This window comes from Podarcis filfolensis (assembly GCF_964270895.1).
Source record: "Podarcis filfolensis genome assembly, chromosome: 7".
NCBI lineage: Eukaryota > Metazoa > Chordata > Lepidosauria > Squamata > Lacertidae > Podarcis > Podarcis filfolensis.
Genome location: NC_139603.1, coordinates 31,573,739 through 31,590,348, shown reverse-complemented (window position 1 = coordinate 31,590,348; position 16,610 = coordinate 31,573,739). Strand labels below are relative to the sequence as shown.

At 42.7% G+C, this 16,610-nt stretch overlaps 1 protein-coding gene across 5 annotated transcripts in view; it reads left to right on the top strand.

The window, feature by feature from the left end:
- JARID2 (jumonji and AT-rich interaction domain containing 2) overlaps positions 1-16,610 on the top strand; it is a 187,859-nt gene that overhangs the window by 153,869 nt on the left and 17,380 nt on the right. For all 5 annotated transcript variants that reach the window (XR_014550577.1, XR_014550578.1, XR_014550579.1 and 2 more), the window contains exons 7-8: positions 7,587-8,616; positions 13,695-14,191. Coding sequence is in view for 2 of the 5 variants with exons in the window: in XM_083623702.1 (XP_083479828.1) it covers positions 7,587-8,616; positions 13,695-14,191 (1,527 nt within the window). In the remaining 3 variants the exon portion in view is untranslated. The remainder of the gene's footprint in view (positions 1-7,586; positions 8,617-13,694; positions 14,192-16,610) is intronic.

The following is a 16,610-nucleotide window of genomic DNA, read 5'->3' as shown; positions in this document are numbered from 1 at the left end:
GAGTGGGAAGAGGTGCTGGACAAGACGGTTGGCCCCTGTGCTCATGGTTTGTGAAGCTAGGAAAGATCTACCAAACCTGACCATAGTAGTAATATCACCATTTATTCCATTTGCTTCCTAAAATTTATATACCGTTTGATTGTAGAAAAAAACAACAACTCAGCTTTCCCTGTGTTCATTTGAACAAGTAGACTGAGCAGAATATGAAGATGGAGGTTCTTCGCCATCCCAGAATGAGACAGCATTAGCAATATCAGAAATTCCTTATATACACACATATGTTTTCTGGATGGTCCACAAAAGCACAGGAGATGTGACTTGACACAGGTATTTGTATGCTGTTAAAAACAGCAACAGGAATAGGGCCAGCATTGCAGTGCAAACCAGGGTGGAAGCTTAAGAAAAAAACAGGAAAATGATTCCAGTACTTCTTCCCTCCACGTGCCCCCTCAGTTTACTGCAGATAATCTTGCAAGCCACCTGTGTGAAAAGGTTTTCATGGCACTCCTAAAGGTGTACTTTCCCCCCTTAACTCTTAGTCTTCTCAAACAATTGTATCTCTCTGAGATAGCGACATCAGCACATGCTAAACATAAACAGAACACTCACAAGCATAATATTGTAATGAAATAGTGGGGCAGACAGATAATTAAAAACCCTTTCCCAGGCCAGACAAATTTGGTTAATGTTGCTATATTAAAGGGATGAAATATCTTCTGCAATTTCCCCAAGTCAATCCTAGAAGTAGCCTCCTTGGTCACTCTTCTTATATGAGTCTATAGATAAATTCACTATAGGGGTGAACTCCTGTAATGAAAATCCTGTTTTCCCCAGTATAAAGTAGAAATAGGCATATAGAAAGATTTACAACTCAGCATTAGATCACAGCATTATATTTCATGTTCTTAGGATGAATGTCAAATTATTAGTTGTGCCCGAAAAGAAGACATTTGTTGCCCGAGTCATCGCTCCATCCCCCTTTCTACTTTTCTATAATGTCTTTCCTGTTTTGTAGATCTACACATTTCCCTCTGCTGTGTGTGCTCTGCTCTTTCCCTGCTTTTTCTGCTTTGCTCTCTAGCTCCTTTCTCAGTTACTTGAAAGGAGAGGAAACCTAACTCAAGGAGGCCCTCTATTGATTATGCAAGAGAAGGTCATACAATTGATGCAAGATTATGAGCTGGCCCCTTATATTAAGAGTTCTTTTCTTTCTTTCTTTTTAAAAAAAAAGGTTTAAGAGAACGCTTAGCTTTTACATTCAAGTGTGAGAGTTGTGTGAAGACAGAATGTGTTCTACTTGTCTGGTTGGAGAAAACAAAAAACATCCGTTGTGTGTGTGCGCGCGCATGTGCTTCTGATTAGTTTAGTCTGTGTAACAAGTGATAAAGCCTAATGATTGATCACTGTTACTTCTTCTTAAAATTAAATTGACTTCTTTCTTGTGTGATCAGTGTAAGCACTGCCTCGCAATGGAACTCTGGGACTAGAACCTCTATGGTGATCCTCCGCAGCCAGCAGTGCAGACATTTAATAGGCTGACTCACAAAGGTTGTGTGTTTTTGGTTAATGGGGGGAGACATGTCAACAGTAGAAAGGTAAGAAACTGCGTACCGCAATTTCTTTTGCTCTCTTCTGCACCTGGGACCCTGAAGGCTCTTTCTTCTAAGGCAATTTTATGCAAAATAAAGACCATGTTAACTGTGTGAAATCTAGAAACTAGACTAATATTTTTCTTCCTTATTATTGATATGCAATGGACTTCATTTTTGGAGAGAGAGTAAAGTATCTGAAAAAAAAATTCATAGTAAGCAGATGGGGAAAATCACCAGCTGCTAAGTTGGTCCCAGTATTGTCTCCTTCTAACATCACCACTTGGTTGAGGGGAACGTTCTGTTTGGAAGCAGAGATGGAAAATTGAGAATGCACAATGTGCTCTCAGATACTGATGTAGAATCACAGAATTGTAGAGTTGGAAGGGACCATGATGGTCCTTTGCAATGAATTATATATTTTTGCCCAACGTGGGGCTCAAACCCACAACCCTGAGATTAAGAATCTCATTCTCTACCGACTGAGCGATCCCCACAGTCTTCCTATATACTGTTTTAGAAGCTTGAAAAGTGTGTATTTGTAAAACATATGCACCCATGCAGTTTCTTAGCTGGCTCAGAAGGATCTCATTTGAGGTTTTATTGAAGTACTTTTCTGCACCTAAGTGGTCATGATGGTTTGCCATTTCTAAAATTCTCTATGTAATATCAGAAGTTTCTGTCTTGGCAGTTTTTATTAGAGTTTACAGCTGGCAAAGAAATTAAGTGTGCGAGAATGTTTAGGTATGTGTGCATGTGTATGAGAGAGAGAGACAGCTTTCCAAGTGTCCAAACTAGTTATGGAGATTCTGTCACTATATAATCTTACCCTATCCAGAAGTCTTTTCTTGAGGCTACAGCTGGAGTTTTTTTGAGACTTCTACGCCTACTTTCATGTAAATCCCTTAGAGGTTTTTGATTATTAAGCAGCATATATATCCTTTTAAAATTTTAAAAACATGTACTTTGCATTTGTTTCAGTCATAGGTCAGTTAAGACAGACACAAAATTTGTTTCAAAGGAGCCAGTATGCAGTCCTCCTGAGAGTTTTAATCCCTCCATTTCAAAAGCAAGATTTTTTTTTTTAAGGGGGACCTACCTCCTTGTTCACAATTTAGAAAATTTAATTCCCTTTACTTCACAACTGGTTGCTTGCCTCTCTCCTTTTCGCTGTTTTTCCAAAATGATGTGCAGTATGTTGCTTGCCTGCCTGCCTGCCTGCCTGCCTCCTTCCCTCCTTCCCGTCTTCTAATGTTGCTCTGACACAACCTTTCTCTGAGATTAAGCCCTTTGCTCTTTTCCTTCAAGGTGCTTACCAAGATCTTTGTTTCCGCAACTTAGCTTCCTGATCCAGCCTCGTTTCACCACTGCTGTTGCTTGATTCTCTGCTGAGTGCTGACTCTTCTCCCCTGACCTCGTTCTTCCCCTCTTGAACTGTCTGTCTCTTCTTGTAACCCCCTTAGATAAGAGCAGCATCACCTCTGACTCTAAATATGTGTCAAATGTTTGTCGGAGTGTGTTTTTAAAACATGTGTTTCTGTGGTCATGTCACCAAAATGAAGAAATGGAGGGGGGGAGCCTGAAACAATAGTACCGTATTTTTCGCACCATAGGGCGCAGCGGACCATAGGGCGCACCCAGTTTTTAGGGGGGGAAATCAAGAAAAAAAATCCCCCCAGCCCCAAAGAGCAGCGTACAGGCTGCGCACAACCTCTCCCTGCCGGAGGGGTTGCGCACAGCTATGGCACAAGCCAAGGCAGCGAGCAGGATGGATCCCGCTCGCTGTTTTGGCTTCCCCTTTAGCCCCGTGCAGCCTCTCCTTGCCAGGAGAGGCTGCATGGGGCTAAAGAATCCATAGCCCCGTGCAGCCTCTCCTTGCCGGAGGGGTTGCGCGCAGCTATGGAGCAAGCCAAAGCAGCAAGCGGGATGGATCCCGCTCGCTGTTTTGGCTTCCCCTTTAGCCCCGTGCAGCCTCTCCTTGCCGGGAGACGCTGCACAGGGATTTCCTGGCTTTACTGGGAGGTGGGGGGATTCACCCACCTCCCGCAAAACCGGCAGAAGCCGCGCAACTCCTTTAAAGAGATTGTGGCTTCTCCTGGCTTTTCTGGGAGGTGGGAGAAGGGACTGATGCGGCCAGTCAGTCCCTTCTCCCTCCTGTGGAAAAGCCCGCAAGAGCGCACGGAGCTTGTGTGCAGCTCTTGGGGGCTTTTCCCGCCTGCCTCCCCCCTGCATTCGCTCCATAGGACGCACACACATTTTCCCTTGCTTTTTAGGAGGGGAAAAGTGCGTCCTATGGTGCGAAAAATACGGTATTTCATTAGGGGGAAAGTTACGTTTCCCAACTGCTGAAGCTTTGTGAGAAGCAAACTAACTGTGTTTATAAGGTTATTGGATCAAGCTGCCAGGGGTAAAGAGGGAATTTTTATAGAAATGCTGTGTGTGCAGCCGTACGTGGGAGTGAGGATGTGTCTTTTTAGGAGCTGAGGCTGGTGAGTTTTTAAGCCTTCAGTTCTGGCACTGGTTTATAGAATCATAGATTGTACAGTTGAAAGGGACCAACCCCCTGCAGTGCAGGAATATGCAGCTGTCCCACACAGGGATTGAACCTGCATCCTTATAGCGTTATCAGCACCCCGCTGTATCCAACTGAGCTATCCAGGCTCATGTTGATGTGGGGTAAAATATGCTTGAGTCACGGGAGCATTGGAAGCTGTCTTATACTGAGCCCAGGTCATTGGTTTTCCCAGCCCTACTTGGAGAAATGCTGGGGAGTGAACCTGGGACCTTCTGCACTCAGAGCAGATGATCTGCCACTGAGCCACAGTCATTCCGAAGCTATGGAATGTTCTGTGACGTCACATGAAGTCTTCCTATGCCGTCGTATCATGCACCCCACATTTAACATATGTGCCGAATACGGACTGTTCCTTATATTTTAGCAAAACCTGACCACACTTTCATGAAAGATAGCTGTGCTAAGGTTCCTGCTTAAACCATTTGCATCTCGTAGGAGATAATGAAATCATGACTGTAGCACATCCAATGTAAAGGGCATGAATACTAGGTGCCTGTGTGGTATTAGGTGTAGTAAAGCTTACAGAGGGGGAAATGCAAAGCTGTTTATAAACGGGGGACCAAATACAGAATTGTAAAGCAGTGTTAATTTAAAATCTTTTTGATTAGTTGTGGCTTCCCCTTTCTTCTATAAATACAGTGGTACCCCCGGTTGCGAACAGGATCCGTTCCAGAGGTCTGGCCGCATCCTGAGGAATTCGCAACCGGAGGACCACTTCTGCACATGCGCGCACGGCGAAACCCAGAAAAATACTTCCGGGTATGCCGCGTTTGCATCCCAGTTTACGTATCCAGAGGGATACGTAAGCGGAGGTATGACTGTAGTCAGTTTGCTTTAACTGTTGTACATTGTGTTCTAACAAGTATCCTATCACCTGACTCTTTGAAGCAAGCAAATTTGCTGTGTTTTAAGAGTGGCTTAACGGCATGCTTCAATCCCTTCTACATTCTAGGCCTTTGTGTCCTAATGTGCTGTTCCTCATTGGCTGGAAAGCAGAGTTTTATGCATTTACAGATGTCTGCTTCTTTCTAGGCAGCCCTTCTGAGTAGCTTTCCTTGCTGAACAGCATCCTATTCCAAATAAACATAAGTGAAATATGTGATTAGGATTGCAAACCACTCCCACAGAGACAGGAGCGTAGGAAGGGAGGTGGTGGGGGCGTTTCATCTCGGGTGCCATCCCGGGGGGGGGTGACAAAAGAAAACCTGGGTGGATTGCCACTGCAGCAATCACCCCCCCCCCAGGTGGGCCACTGCCGCACTGATCAACCCCCTGGGTGGACCACTGCCACGCTGATCAGCCCGCCCCCTGGGCAGATCACCCTGCCCCCGGGTACACTGCATGAGCGCCGCTCCAGGTGCCCGAGCAGCTAGCTCTGCCACTGCTCAGAGGTTTCTGTATCCTCAGTAGCTGCATGGCAGGAAGAAATTTGGCAGATGTGGCTTCTCATTGCCACAGAGGTGCTGTAGCTTCCACACAGCTTCCTGCCACTGAACCTTTTGGGAAGCACTGAGTTGCCTTTCTTACAGCTGGCAACAGTAGGAAAAAGAAGCACAGTCTTTGGAGAATAAAGGTCCAGGTTTATGGTTCCTGGTGCCACTAAACAAGAAATAGTACATGAGGCTAAACATTCCACATGCTCGCTCACATTAATTCTTGCACACTCATTCAGCTTGGTGCTCTATTGACCAAATAATAAGCACAGTTGGAAAGATATGTTGCATGGTTGCTGTATAATGTTTATTACGCCACTGCATTTTTTGGGATATCTGTTTGTTGTCTCTTAACAAGTACTGGGCTTCAGCAGTTATGTAACACAAAGTTGAAACATGTAAACCTGGTTTTTCTCTCCCCATAATAAATCCATACATTTACAAATTCATAATTAATAAATTATACAGTTAATAAATATTTGGGGAAATTCAACAAATGATAAATTGCAACAAATTCCCATTGAAATCAATAAAACTTGTTAGCTGTGGGTCCTGTCATTTGCAACTAACTATTTCAGGAACTTGCTGTTGAATAAAAACAAAACTGCCTAGACATCAAACTTCTTGTGGGGGCGGATATAGAATCTGCACATAACTACTGAATTACATTTTGTACCTCCTGGCTATAATATAATTCTGGAAGTGGGATTCTTCAGAGCCATGCTAATCTCTTGGGTGCATATTGGATATAATTGTGTGCACACTTGTGAATCTTACTATTTTATGGCAGTAAAATAGTGAGAGATTCTGGTAATTTTCCGTTATTAGTGGTTATTAAGTTTGCTTGTGTTTAAGTTCAAATAAGTTTAGAAGGCAAATGAGTAGACACCTTGGTAGATGGGAATTGGGTGGGGAAAGGGGGTTAATATTAATATTGGAAAAGGAGGATTGGTTGAAATGAGAAGCGAGGAGCATGAGTTCCCATTGGGTCACCCAGTGGGGCTGTGTGCATGTGGCTCAAATAGACATAGACTGGAATAATTCCAATATGGAATATGGAAACTTTTGCCCCAAAACAGATTTGAGAATTTGGATCCTTCCAGTTGTATCGTTTGCTGCTGCCAGGCATCCTTACTTTTGCCCCTGCCATATTTTCAAGCTGTGCATATTTCTGACAGTTTTAAGACCCCATCTGCACTATACATTGAAAGCAGTATCATATAACTTTAAGCAGTTGTGGGTCCCCCCAAAGAATGCTGGGAACTGTAGCTAGGAATTGTCCTGAGACTCCTGTTCCATTCGCAGAGCTACAATTCCCAGAGTTCCCTAGGAAGAGGGATGGACTGTTGAACCACACTGAGAATTGTCGTTCTGGTGAATAGGGGTCTCTTAACAACTCTCAGCGCTTATAACAAACTGCAAGTGGCAATGATTTTTTGGAGGAAGCTCTGGCTGTTTAAAGTGGTATGACACTGCTTTAAATATATAGTGCAGATGGGGTCTTATGCATCAGCAAGCACGCACAATACATCTACAGAGCCAGAAAAGTTCAGAAATGGGAGGCAGGGACAGAAGTGAGGCATGGCAGCAGCAAGTCCAGGGCCCCGGGAGAGGGCGGCAGGCCCCTCCCAGAGGCAAACCACAGAAGAAGCCATCATGCACAGCCTCATTATGAAGCAGAGACTGGGTATAGATGCACTCTCACTCAGAGCAGACAGCATCAGATGACTAAAGATACACCCACACTTCAAAGCCTTGTTTTATATTTCTGTCTTGATTTGCTTTAAAAAGAGACTGATTCTGCTCTCCACTGAGTGAAGTCCAATACATTGTATAATGTGACTTAATGTTGTTGAAAGGCTGCAAGGCGTATATTTCCCTCTCAGATCGGTTTTTAGAGGGCCTGAGGCTTATTGTGAATTTTTACTAATTGGTTTCCCCCCCTCCTGTTTTGTCTCTTCTTCCTCCTGATGGTGCTGGCATCCCTAGGTTTCAAAGGTCAATGGTGTCACTCGAATGTCATCTCCGAGTGCAAACACAGCCAGTGCCAAAAAGATGAGAGAAGTCAGACCTTCACCGTCCAAAACTGTGAAGTACACTGCAACAGTGACAAAAGGAACTGTCACATACACCAAAGCCAAGAAAGAACTGGTCAAGGAAACCAAACTAAATCACCACAAGCCCAGTTCACCTGTCAACCATACAATCTCAGGGAAAACGGAAAGTAGCAATGCAAAAACCCGCAAACAGGTGCTATCTCTTGGAGTGGCCAAGCCCAACAATACCGCTGTTAACGGTGTCAAGGTCAATGGCAAGTTGAACCAAAAGACATGCACTAAGGAGGTAGGGAGGCAGTTGAGGGAGGGGCTGCGCAATTCAAAAAGGAGACTGGAAGAGGCAAACCACATAGACAAAACACAGTCGCCGACCAAGAAGCTAAAGGGGCCAGTCAGCGTGGCTGAAGCCCCAAGCAAAAAGGCACCTGCGGAGAAGCCTTTGCTGAACGGCCACATGAAGAAGCCTGGAAGTCAGGAAGTGCCACAGAAAAGTCTGGAAAGAAACAGGCCGAAAAGAGCTGCTGCTGGGAAGAACATGCCAGGGAAACAAGCACATAGCAAAACTGAAAATGCCTCCTGTGAAAATCATTCTACCTCTCAAACCGAGTCCTTGCACAAGCCACATGACTCAACGGGGAAGCACGAGAAGGTCAGCGTCAAGTCTGGGTGGGCCATGATGGAGGAGATCCCTATCTTCAAGCCTTCCCCAAAGGAGTTCCATGACCCCTTGATATACATCGAGTCGATCCGTGCTCAGGTTGAGAAGTATGGGATGTGCAGGGTGATCCCTCCTCCCGACTGGAGGCCCGAGTGCAAGCTGAATGAAGAAATGCGCTTTGTGACGCAAATACAACACATTCACAAGCTGAGCAGGCGCTGGGGGCCCAATGTGCAGCGGCTGGCCTGTATCAAGAAGCACCTCAAATCTCAGGGCATTACAATGGATGAGCTTCCACTCATAGGTGAGTCCTTTGTTGTGTTCTGTCTGTTCTTTTCCCAATTTATAGCAGGTTCCTATTTTGAGCATCAGTTCCTTCTCAGATTGACAGGCCTCCTGTGAAAACTGCAGGACACTAGGCTTCATTCATAGCTGATTCATAAGCCAGGTGCAGTGCAGGTGCATACTGAGCTGTTTCCCTGTTATGCTTCACTTAAACATGTTGATCCTTCTTTGCTGGCTATAGAGAAATGTTGTTTTATTTCTACTAGAGCAAAAGAGGCATATCTGCTCATGTTTCAAGGCTCCCTCACGTTATGCCTAAAGAAAATGGTGTTGTCATGCTCATTGAAGTGTCCCCAGTCTACATTACAGGAGGGTTTTCTGGTGTTTTCCTAGCAAGGTGTGTGTACCAGTGACGCACAGCGGTGCAAACAAGTTAACAATTTGGTTTAATAACTCTCTTCTCCTTAAACATTCCTCACACACCACCCCAGTCAACTTTGATTAAGTGATTTCAGTTCGAATATCTAAATCACCAAAATTACAAATGTTCAACGATCTTCAGGCATTTAATAAATCTTGGATGATAAGCATTGAAGTGTAGTTTGTAGCAAAACAGCTAAACTTACTCAGCAGGTACTTCTGCTGTGTTTGATTATTTAATTGAATTGGTTTGCTTTCTGCCATCAGATAGGATGCACATGGTTGTATGTTTTTAAAACTGGCATACTATTTGGTGAAGCAACAATTCCCTTTAGGATACCCTTTATTCTTTGGAAGAAGGTCCCTTTTAATCTGCTCTTCCTAAGCAATTTTAAAATTTAATAAATTTGCTAGAGCTCCTGTTACAGTTGCAAGCTTTAATCAGTGTGATTGCGGAGGTCAGTTTTAATTGATGAGGTCAAATTTTAATTGCTAGGGCTGAGAGATGGCCACGGTTGTTTTATTTTTGAAGCTGATTTTCATTCTGGAAATTAAAAAGAAAATAGTGAAGATGGGTATTTTCTTCCAGGAATAAGAAATAGTGTTTTAAATTAACTGGCAAGTTGTCGTAAAAATAAATTGTAATTGGCAGCCTTTGACTTCAGTGGAATGTAAGCAGCCTAATGATATGTAGGATTCCAGCCTTTATGATACAACATTTCCTTTAGTAACTCCTTTAGCATATTGATATTTTGGTTGTATGAAACATATATTAAAGCTAATCAATAAGATAATTTGTTAAAAGGCAATAGATGATAGTTGATGTGAAACGCTTTAGTTGTGAAACTGACCTTGTGTGTCTGATTAAAACTTTATGCATGTGTATATTTAGCCACGCTACGGATGATTTAACGTTAGAAGAATGAGTGAGTCTTGGGCTCACACTTTCTTCATCCTTCTCTAACACAGCTATGAGGAGGAGCTTGGAAAGTGTTGCTTCTCTTTTACAGTATCTGTCACTTGATATGTAGTCTGAGACGATATAAACTGCAGTTATTCTTAATTACCGATGCTTGAAACAAGCAAACTTCAAACCATAGTTTGTGAAGCCGGCTTGTTTCAGCTAATAGTGGTTAAGATTAACCTTAGTTTGTCCCAAGTTCTGCCATTAATTTCAGATGGAAGCGGAAGCTTCTGATGTTCTGCAAGGGAGCATGTGAGCCCAAGACTTACTGAGCGTGTTCTATATCCAACCACTGAGTTAATATAAGGATTCTATAGCATTAGTATTTGAAATGCTGTGTAAATGCCATTCCTTCTGACAGTTTTTATTTTATCTAGGTTCAAAAGAGGTTTCTCCCCCCCCCTTCCTTGCAAAGTTGAACTCAAAATAAACTTCCATGCCTTATCGTTATGGGTCATATATAGCAAGCATGTTATGAAAGAAATCCAGTCTTACAAAGCAGAGCTGTATTAATAATGTCATGAGTCAAAGAATTGTAGTAAATGCCAAATTTAAGAGAATGAGCTCTTTAGTTCTTTTATATACTGAGCAGCCTGATATTGTTTGAAGCTTCCCTCATTGAAAGGACCAATGAAAACAAATAAAAATCTTGAAATCATTGACAGTGAAATATCAGTTTGCTCATTTCTCTGTCAAATAATCCGCATTCCACCAAATCTCATAATTGGATGACTAGAAGAACCAGCTTTCCAGCATAGAAAATAACTTCAATGAGTTCTGAAAGGATGCATAAGTTTTGGATTTTTCAGTGTAAAACTAACAAAAAACCACTGTCAGAAAACAGCTGGCAAAGGCTAGCACTGGAAATTGTAAGCACCTATGTCAATTGTTTAAGGACTCTGTGCGTGTAAAAGTTTGCTGAGGATGTCCTTCAGAAGCTGCTTTCAAATGTTTTCCTGGTTCACACATTTGCCAAACTGGTGATAGCTTTTATATATGGCAGGGCACCAGGCTTGTCCAAATGCCCCACTTATAGAATACATTCATATACACCCTAGGATGATGAATTTAATATCTTAATTGCAGTATAATTCTGACGACTGCTTGGTATGTGTTCCCTGGTACAGAGTTATCTAAAATCTCTGTTCATGCATATTTCCCAAAGCGACCTTTTCTCCTTAGCTTTTAACCAGGAGTAAAACCTGCAGAATTGAAAGGGCAGCTAACAGGCCTTCAGCAATTTATGCAACATGGTGTCTTCTTTTTGTGTGTGGAAAACTAAAACTCAAAACAATTATTATTTATTTTATTTTATCTTTTGGCCAAGGTATGCCTTGGCCTTCATTCTCGCCTCAGGCAAGGTGGTATATCTGTCTGTTTAGGAATCATGACTAGGTAGCAGTACAGACCTTTTGTGAACTATGATGTTCATCAGATTCTTGTAAAAAGTACTACCTGTTTTTAATTAAAACTAGAAGCTCAAGCGTTAGATTGGACATTTGTAGTTTTCCATCATATCATTTGACTAATGAAATGGTGCTGGAAGGGACTTTCTTTCCCCCTTTTCATACAAAACCTTCAGGAAGGTTTCTCAGATTTTTTCCTATAGAATATTACAAGTGATTAGCTAACATGAAATAAACACTCCCATTACTCTTTTTATCCCAGTCTACCTCTGTGCAAGATGAAACTTAATAGATAGTGAGGTTTTAAACAAATTATGGCTGCAAGAAATCCTTCACCATCACCTTAAAATGTAAACAAACTTCAACCAAGATCCATAATAATAATAAAACAAATTCTCACAGCTTTCCGTGTACTTCATACCTGAGGAACAGTTCTGTATAGCTCCAAAGTTTGCCTACTGCATTGCTACCTTTGTTTGGTCTAAATAAAATGCTACTTTGCTGATGGCACACCAAATTTCAGAAATGTGTGATAGGTTTGTAACCCATGTTTCTTTTAAAAATCCTTTAGTGGTGTCCTAATTAAATATGAGTTGTTAGCTTCATCAGTTTATTATCTCAAATACTGTCCTTCTGAGATGGCCTTTGGTTTTCTGTAATCTTTACGGCAGGTAGAAAGCTATGTATTTGTCTACCCCTTGCCAGCAGATAAATGGGGTTTTATGTAGTGTGTGTGTGTGTGTTTGTTTTTCTCCTTGGCTCATTCCCCTGGGAAAAAAGGCTTTACCATATTGCTGATCTTGAACATTTTACAACGAGCACAAAATCCGTAGCAGTTGCCTCCTTTTCTTAAGGGTCAGATATCATAAAATTGCTCAAGAAAAGCTACCAAGCCTCATTAAACCCAGAGTTGGTTTGGCCCTGTTTTTGTGTTGCCTGAAAACACTCACTCCTTGACAAAACATGGAACGGCTACTTTCACCTGCAGCAGTCACGCCACTCTCTGTGCCTCCCCTCCCTGCAGTGACTTGCCAAAGTTGAAGCATTATTCCATTATCATTTTTTGTCAGTAAGAGATTTTGTCAGCTTTGTAAAGGCACTTTGACATCAGATAATGAGCACAAATTAATTACTCCAGGGGTGGGCAGAAGATAGGTCTGCAGGATCTGTCGCTGAATGACTTGCTGTTAAATAGATCAGCAGCTAAGTAGATCTGGCAAACAATTGACTCCCAAATGTTTAACAATAGCAGCAACAAAATGATGCCCCCCCCCACCCCCGGCACCAAAATCCCCTAAATTATGCTGCAGAAATTAAGATAGCTTGGGGTAACCAGAAGTGGATTTTTGTGTGGAAGAACTGCAAACTCTTATTTTAGCTGTGATACTCAAAACAAATTTGGAGGCTCAGAATTCTTTAATTCTGAGTGTATGTCTTTTGTACCAAGCTGCTGTTAGTGCACCTCCCAGCACCACTTAAAAGCAAAATAGAGCCCACTAACCTGCAGTCCACCAACCTATGAATTATCCTTTTGATAAATCTGAGCTTCTATGGACAGGTTTTGGGCTGGTGTCTGCATCACATGGCTGCTTGATAAATGCAGTAACTACAGATCGATCCTGGATATTGCATAAATGCTGATCAAGAAACCGTAATATCTTTAGATAGGAAACAGGGGGCACAAAGCACATTCTGTAGAGTGTGTAGCACAATATTAATACTTACCACAACAGTGACCTCAAATCCAGTTTGAAGCAGATCTGTGTGGTGCAGTGGGGGCATTAATTTGACTGCAGACATTTCTAATGGCTTTTGCACAAAAGAACAACTCTTTCCTTTTTTTAGCTTTAAAGTGCCTTTAAGGCTAGGAGAGAAAGAAAGCAATATTCACATGATGGGGCGGGGGGGAAGCATCCTATGTGGCACAGTCTCCGTTTGCCATTTAGAAAGATACCCAAAGGCAGTTGAAACTTGATGCAGGTGGGCAGGTGAGTGGCAAATCACAAGGCAAATGCAGTGACTATTACCAAAGCTTAATTTTCTTCAAATTCCCTTTTTTTAAAGATGGATGGTCCAGAAATAACACTGACATCTGATTTTCTATATTGAGGGGCTTTATTCTTCATTCGTTTGCACAGATGAGTTTTCAGTCTTGCTCCTATTTACAGTCCTAAGTGATGCAGCTACTGCCACAATAAGTAGGCCTGGATTGTATACGGTCTGCTGTCACGTTTTCCTAACCATGTTTTTTCTTCCCCTTGTATGTCCTCCTTTCCCTTCCTGTCGTTCCACTTCACTGACACCCAGGAGGATGTGAGCTAGATTTGGCCTGCTTTTTCCAACTGATCAACGAAATGGGGGGCATGCAGCAAGTGACTGACCTCAAGAAATGGAACAAGCTGGCAGACCTGCTGCGGATCCCCAAAACTGCACAGGACAGGTTAGCAAAGCTGCAGGAGGCCTACTGCCAGTACTTGCTCTCCTACGACTCCCTCTCTGCCGAGGAGCACAAGAGACTGGAGAAGGAAGTCCTCTTTGAAAAGGAGGTCCTAGAAAAGAGGAAAGGCCCCCTGGAGGTACATTCGGAGAACAACTACGAATTCCAGTCTCTCCCCCGGTATGAGCCCAAAAACGGACTCATCAATGGCGTGGTTCATAAAAACGGCTTCCGGAACAAGGCGAAGGAAGTCGAAGTCCCACAGAAAACGGGCCGGCGGCGACTCTTCTCTCAGGAAAAAGAGACCGTGAAGGAAGAGGAGGAAGACAAAGGCGTTCTCAGTGACCTCCACAAGTGTGTATATAAGGTAAGCAGAAGCCTTGCCGTTGGCCCTGCTTAGAGCGTGCAACTCGAAATGCAAACAGTATTTTTGTCTGCAGTTGCCAGCTCTGATTTAGTGCAAACAGTGGTTTGGAAGGCTTATTCCTCCTGACGCTGAGCACATCCATTTGCAGAGGAATGTTGACTCCCCCACTCAATTTGATTTGGCAGCCTCCCCACTATTAAGCAGGAGCTGGCAACCGCTGCTTGCTGTGTAATTGTTAGTGAGGTTGGATTTAGTGAGTGAGGCTGAGCTGCTAAGAGAGAAAGAAATATGGTGTTTATTACGCTGGTGCCTGTGCCCGGCACACACTGCTTTTTCCATCACTGCTCTTTCTCCTCTCGCTGCAGAACAGGAATCAGGTGCTGCCTGAAATTGGCAACTTCTGGTGCCTCTGTGCAGAGGATGTCAGTCTTCAAGAATTGAGGCCTTTCTATACATTCCTGTGCCAGATTCTGTTTACTTCTATATTAACCGCATTTGTATTCCTGCCTTTTTTCCTCAAGAGGTCTGGGCAAAGGATTAATTTACTTTATCTTCTCTACAACCTTGTGAGTGAGGTGAGCCTGTGTGGCTGTGACTTGTACAAGGCCACCCAGCAAGTTTAATGTCTGAGCGGGAATGGGCTTGGCTTTCCCGTGTCCAAACACAACACTCCAGCCACAACACCACACTGTAGGCTCCTGACATTTGCCTGCCTATGATCAGCTCAAACAGTCTAATTTCCAGGGCTTGCAACAGCAAGCAGCGGAGTTAAAAATTGCAAGAGTTCAGACCTTGGAAGAATCTGCCCCCTCACCCCATGACAGCTTTATAAACTTAAATACCAGGTTAAAATATACACTCAATTACCACTTGGAATGTATTCATTATGATTTAATGTCATTTGATAGCTCTTGCTGTAATATGTTTATCCGTGAAACAAATTGGCCTGTTGCTCTTATCAACACCTTCTTCCTGACACCCTGCAGTCGGTCAGGCCTAGAAATTGGCTGGGTCATTGGACGCCATCACCCCATCACATGCAACCTGACAGTCCTCATGACTGGCAGCTGCATTTCACAGGACTAGAGTGTGTGGAATAAGTGAGCAGAGGTTAAGGCTACTTAACTAAGCCTATGCTTCCTCTTACAGAATCATTTATCACCACTGAATATTCATGCAACACCTTTATTATACCAAGGGATGTTACAGGAGTGTTCCTAAGTCTGTAAAAGATTACATCGTGAAAGTAAAGTACTGTAAGAATGAACACAATGAGCACGGCCCTTTTATCAAATTTGTACATATTTAGTAAGAGTAGACCCATTGAAATTAATGGACCTAAGTTTGATAAAACCTTAGGGTGGGGGGGGGGTTATTTATGAAGCATTTTCCTTCAGATCTCTTCAGTTCCCTTGTGGATGTCTAACTGAGACTGGGGGTTGTTGTTTTTTAATTGAATTAAGGCCTTTTAGTCCACAATCAGTTTGACAGTATAGCTTAAATACTTAAGCTATGATCTTCTACTTCTGTTTGAAAGTGCATATTTTTAACGCCAGCCAGAAGTGCTGCCACTGTCAGCAAATTCCATAGAAAACTAATACTGCAATTGGAGTCAGTCTTTCACTTCTGCTAGAGTTAAAAGAAAATCTGCTCAGTCAAATTATTTGTAGTCAGACTACAATAGCTTTGTTTTGTTCTGCTAAACTCATGCAGAAAAAGAGAGAAATAAACTAAATATGTGGTATTAAAAATCCTTTGTACATTTACCTGGTAGTAAGTCAGGTATTACTTATGAGTAACCACACAAAATTGCACTGCAAATCATGATCAAGCCATATGCTTGGCTTCCCATGTAAAGAATTTTTATTGTGTCACAAAATAAAGGGGATTCATTATTCTATCTGGTAATAGATTTTTTTTTAATGGGGGTAGGCTCCCAGTTTTCCTAATTCTCCTAAAATCATGGGTTGGATCCCAGACTAAGTTAGTTGAGCTTAGGTCACATGAAATAAGTGAGACAGTGTATGCAAAGAATCTGTAACCTGCATATATCAACTAGGAGAAATGTGAAGTTAAAGTCTCCTATATAGATTCCTCCTGTTGCCCATCACTCCTCTCACATCACCTTTTGCCTCTGGGATATAGCTGGGATGGGAGTCAAGCATCACCCCTTAAGGGACCAGATTTGGACCAGGAGGTTCCAGTTGCTAAGTTATTTAGAAGAAATTCTCCGACAATGTCTCCTTCAAACAAACCATGGGCAGTAAGTCCAAGAAAAAACCTTAGTTTCCACCCTGGGTTTTGGAGAGAAACAACCCATGAGGACTGGATTGCAGTTAACGCTAAGCAAAAGCTGTGGTTTGTTTCCTCCCAACTCAGGGCAGGGTGGAGCATAATAAAAGCAATTATTCAGTGTGCC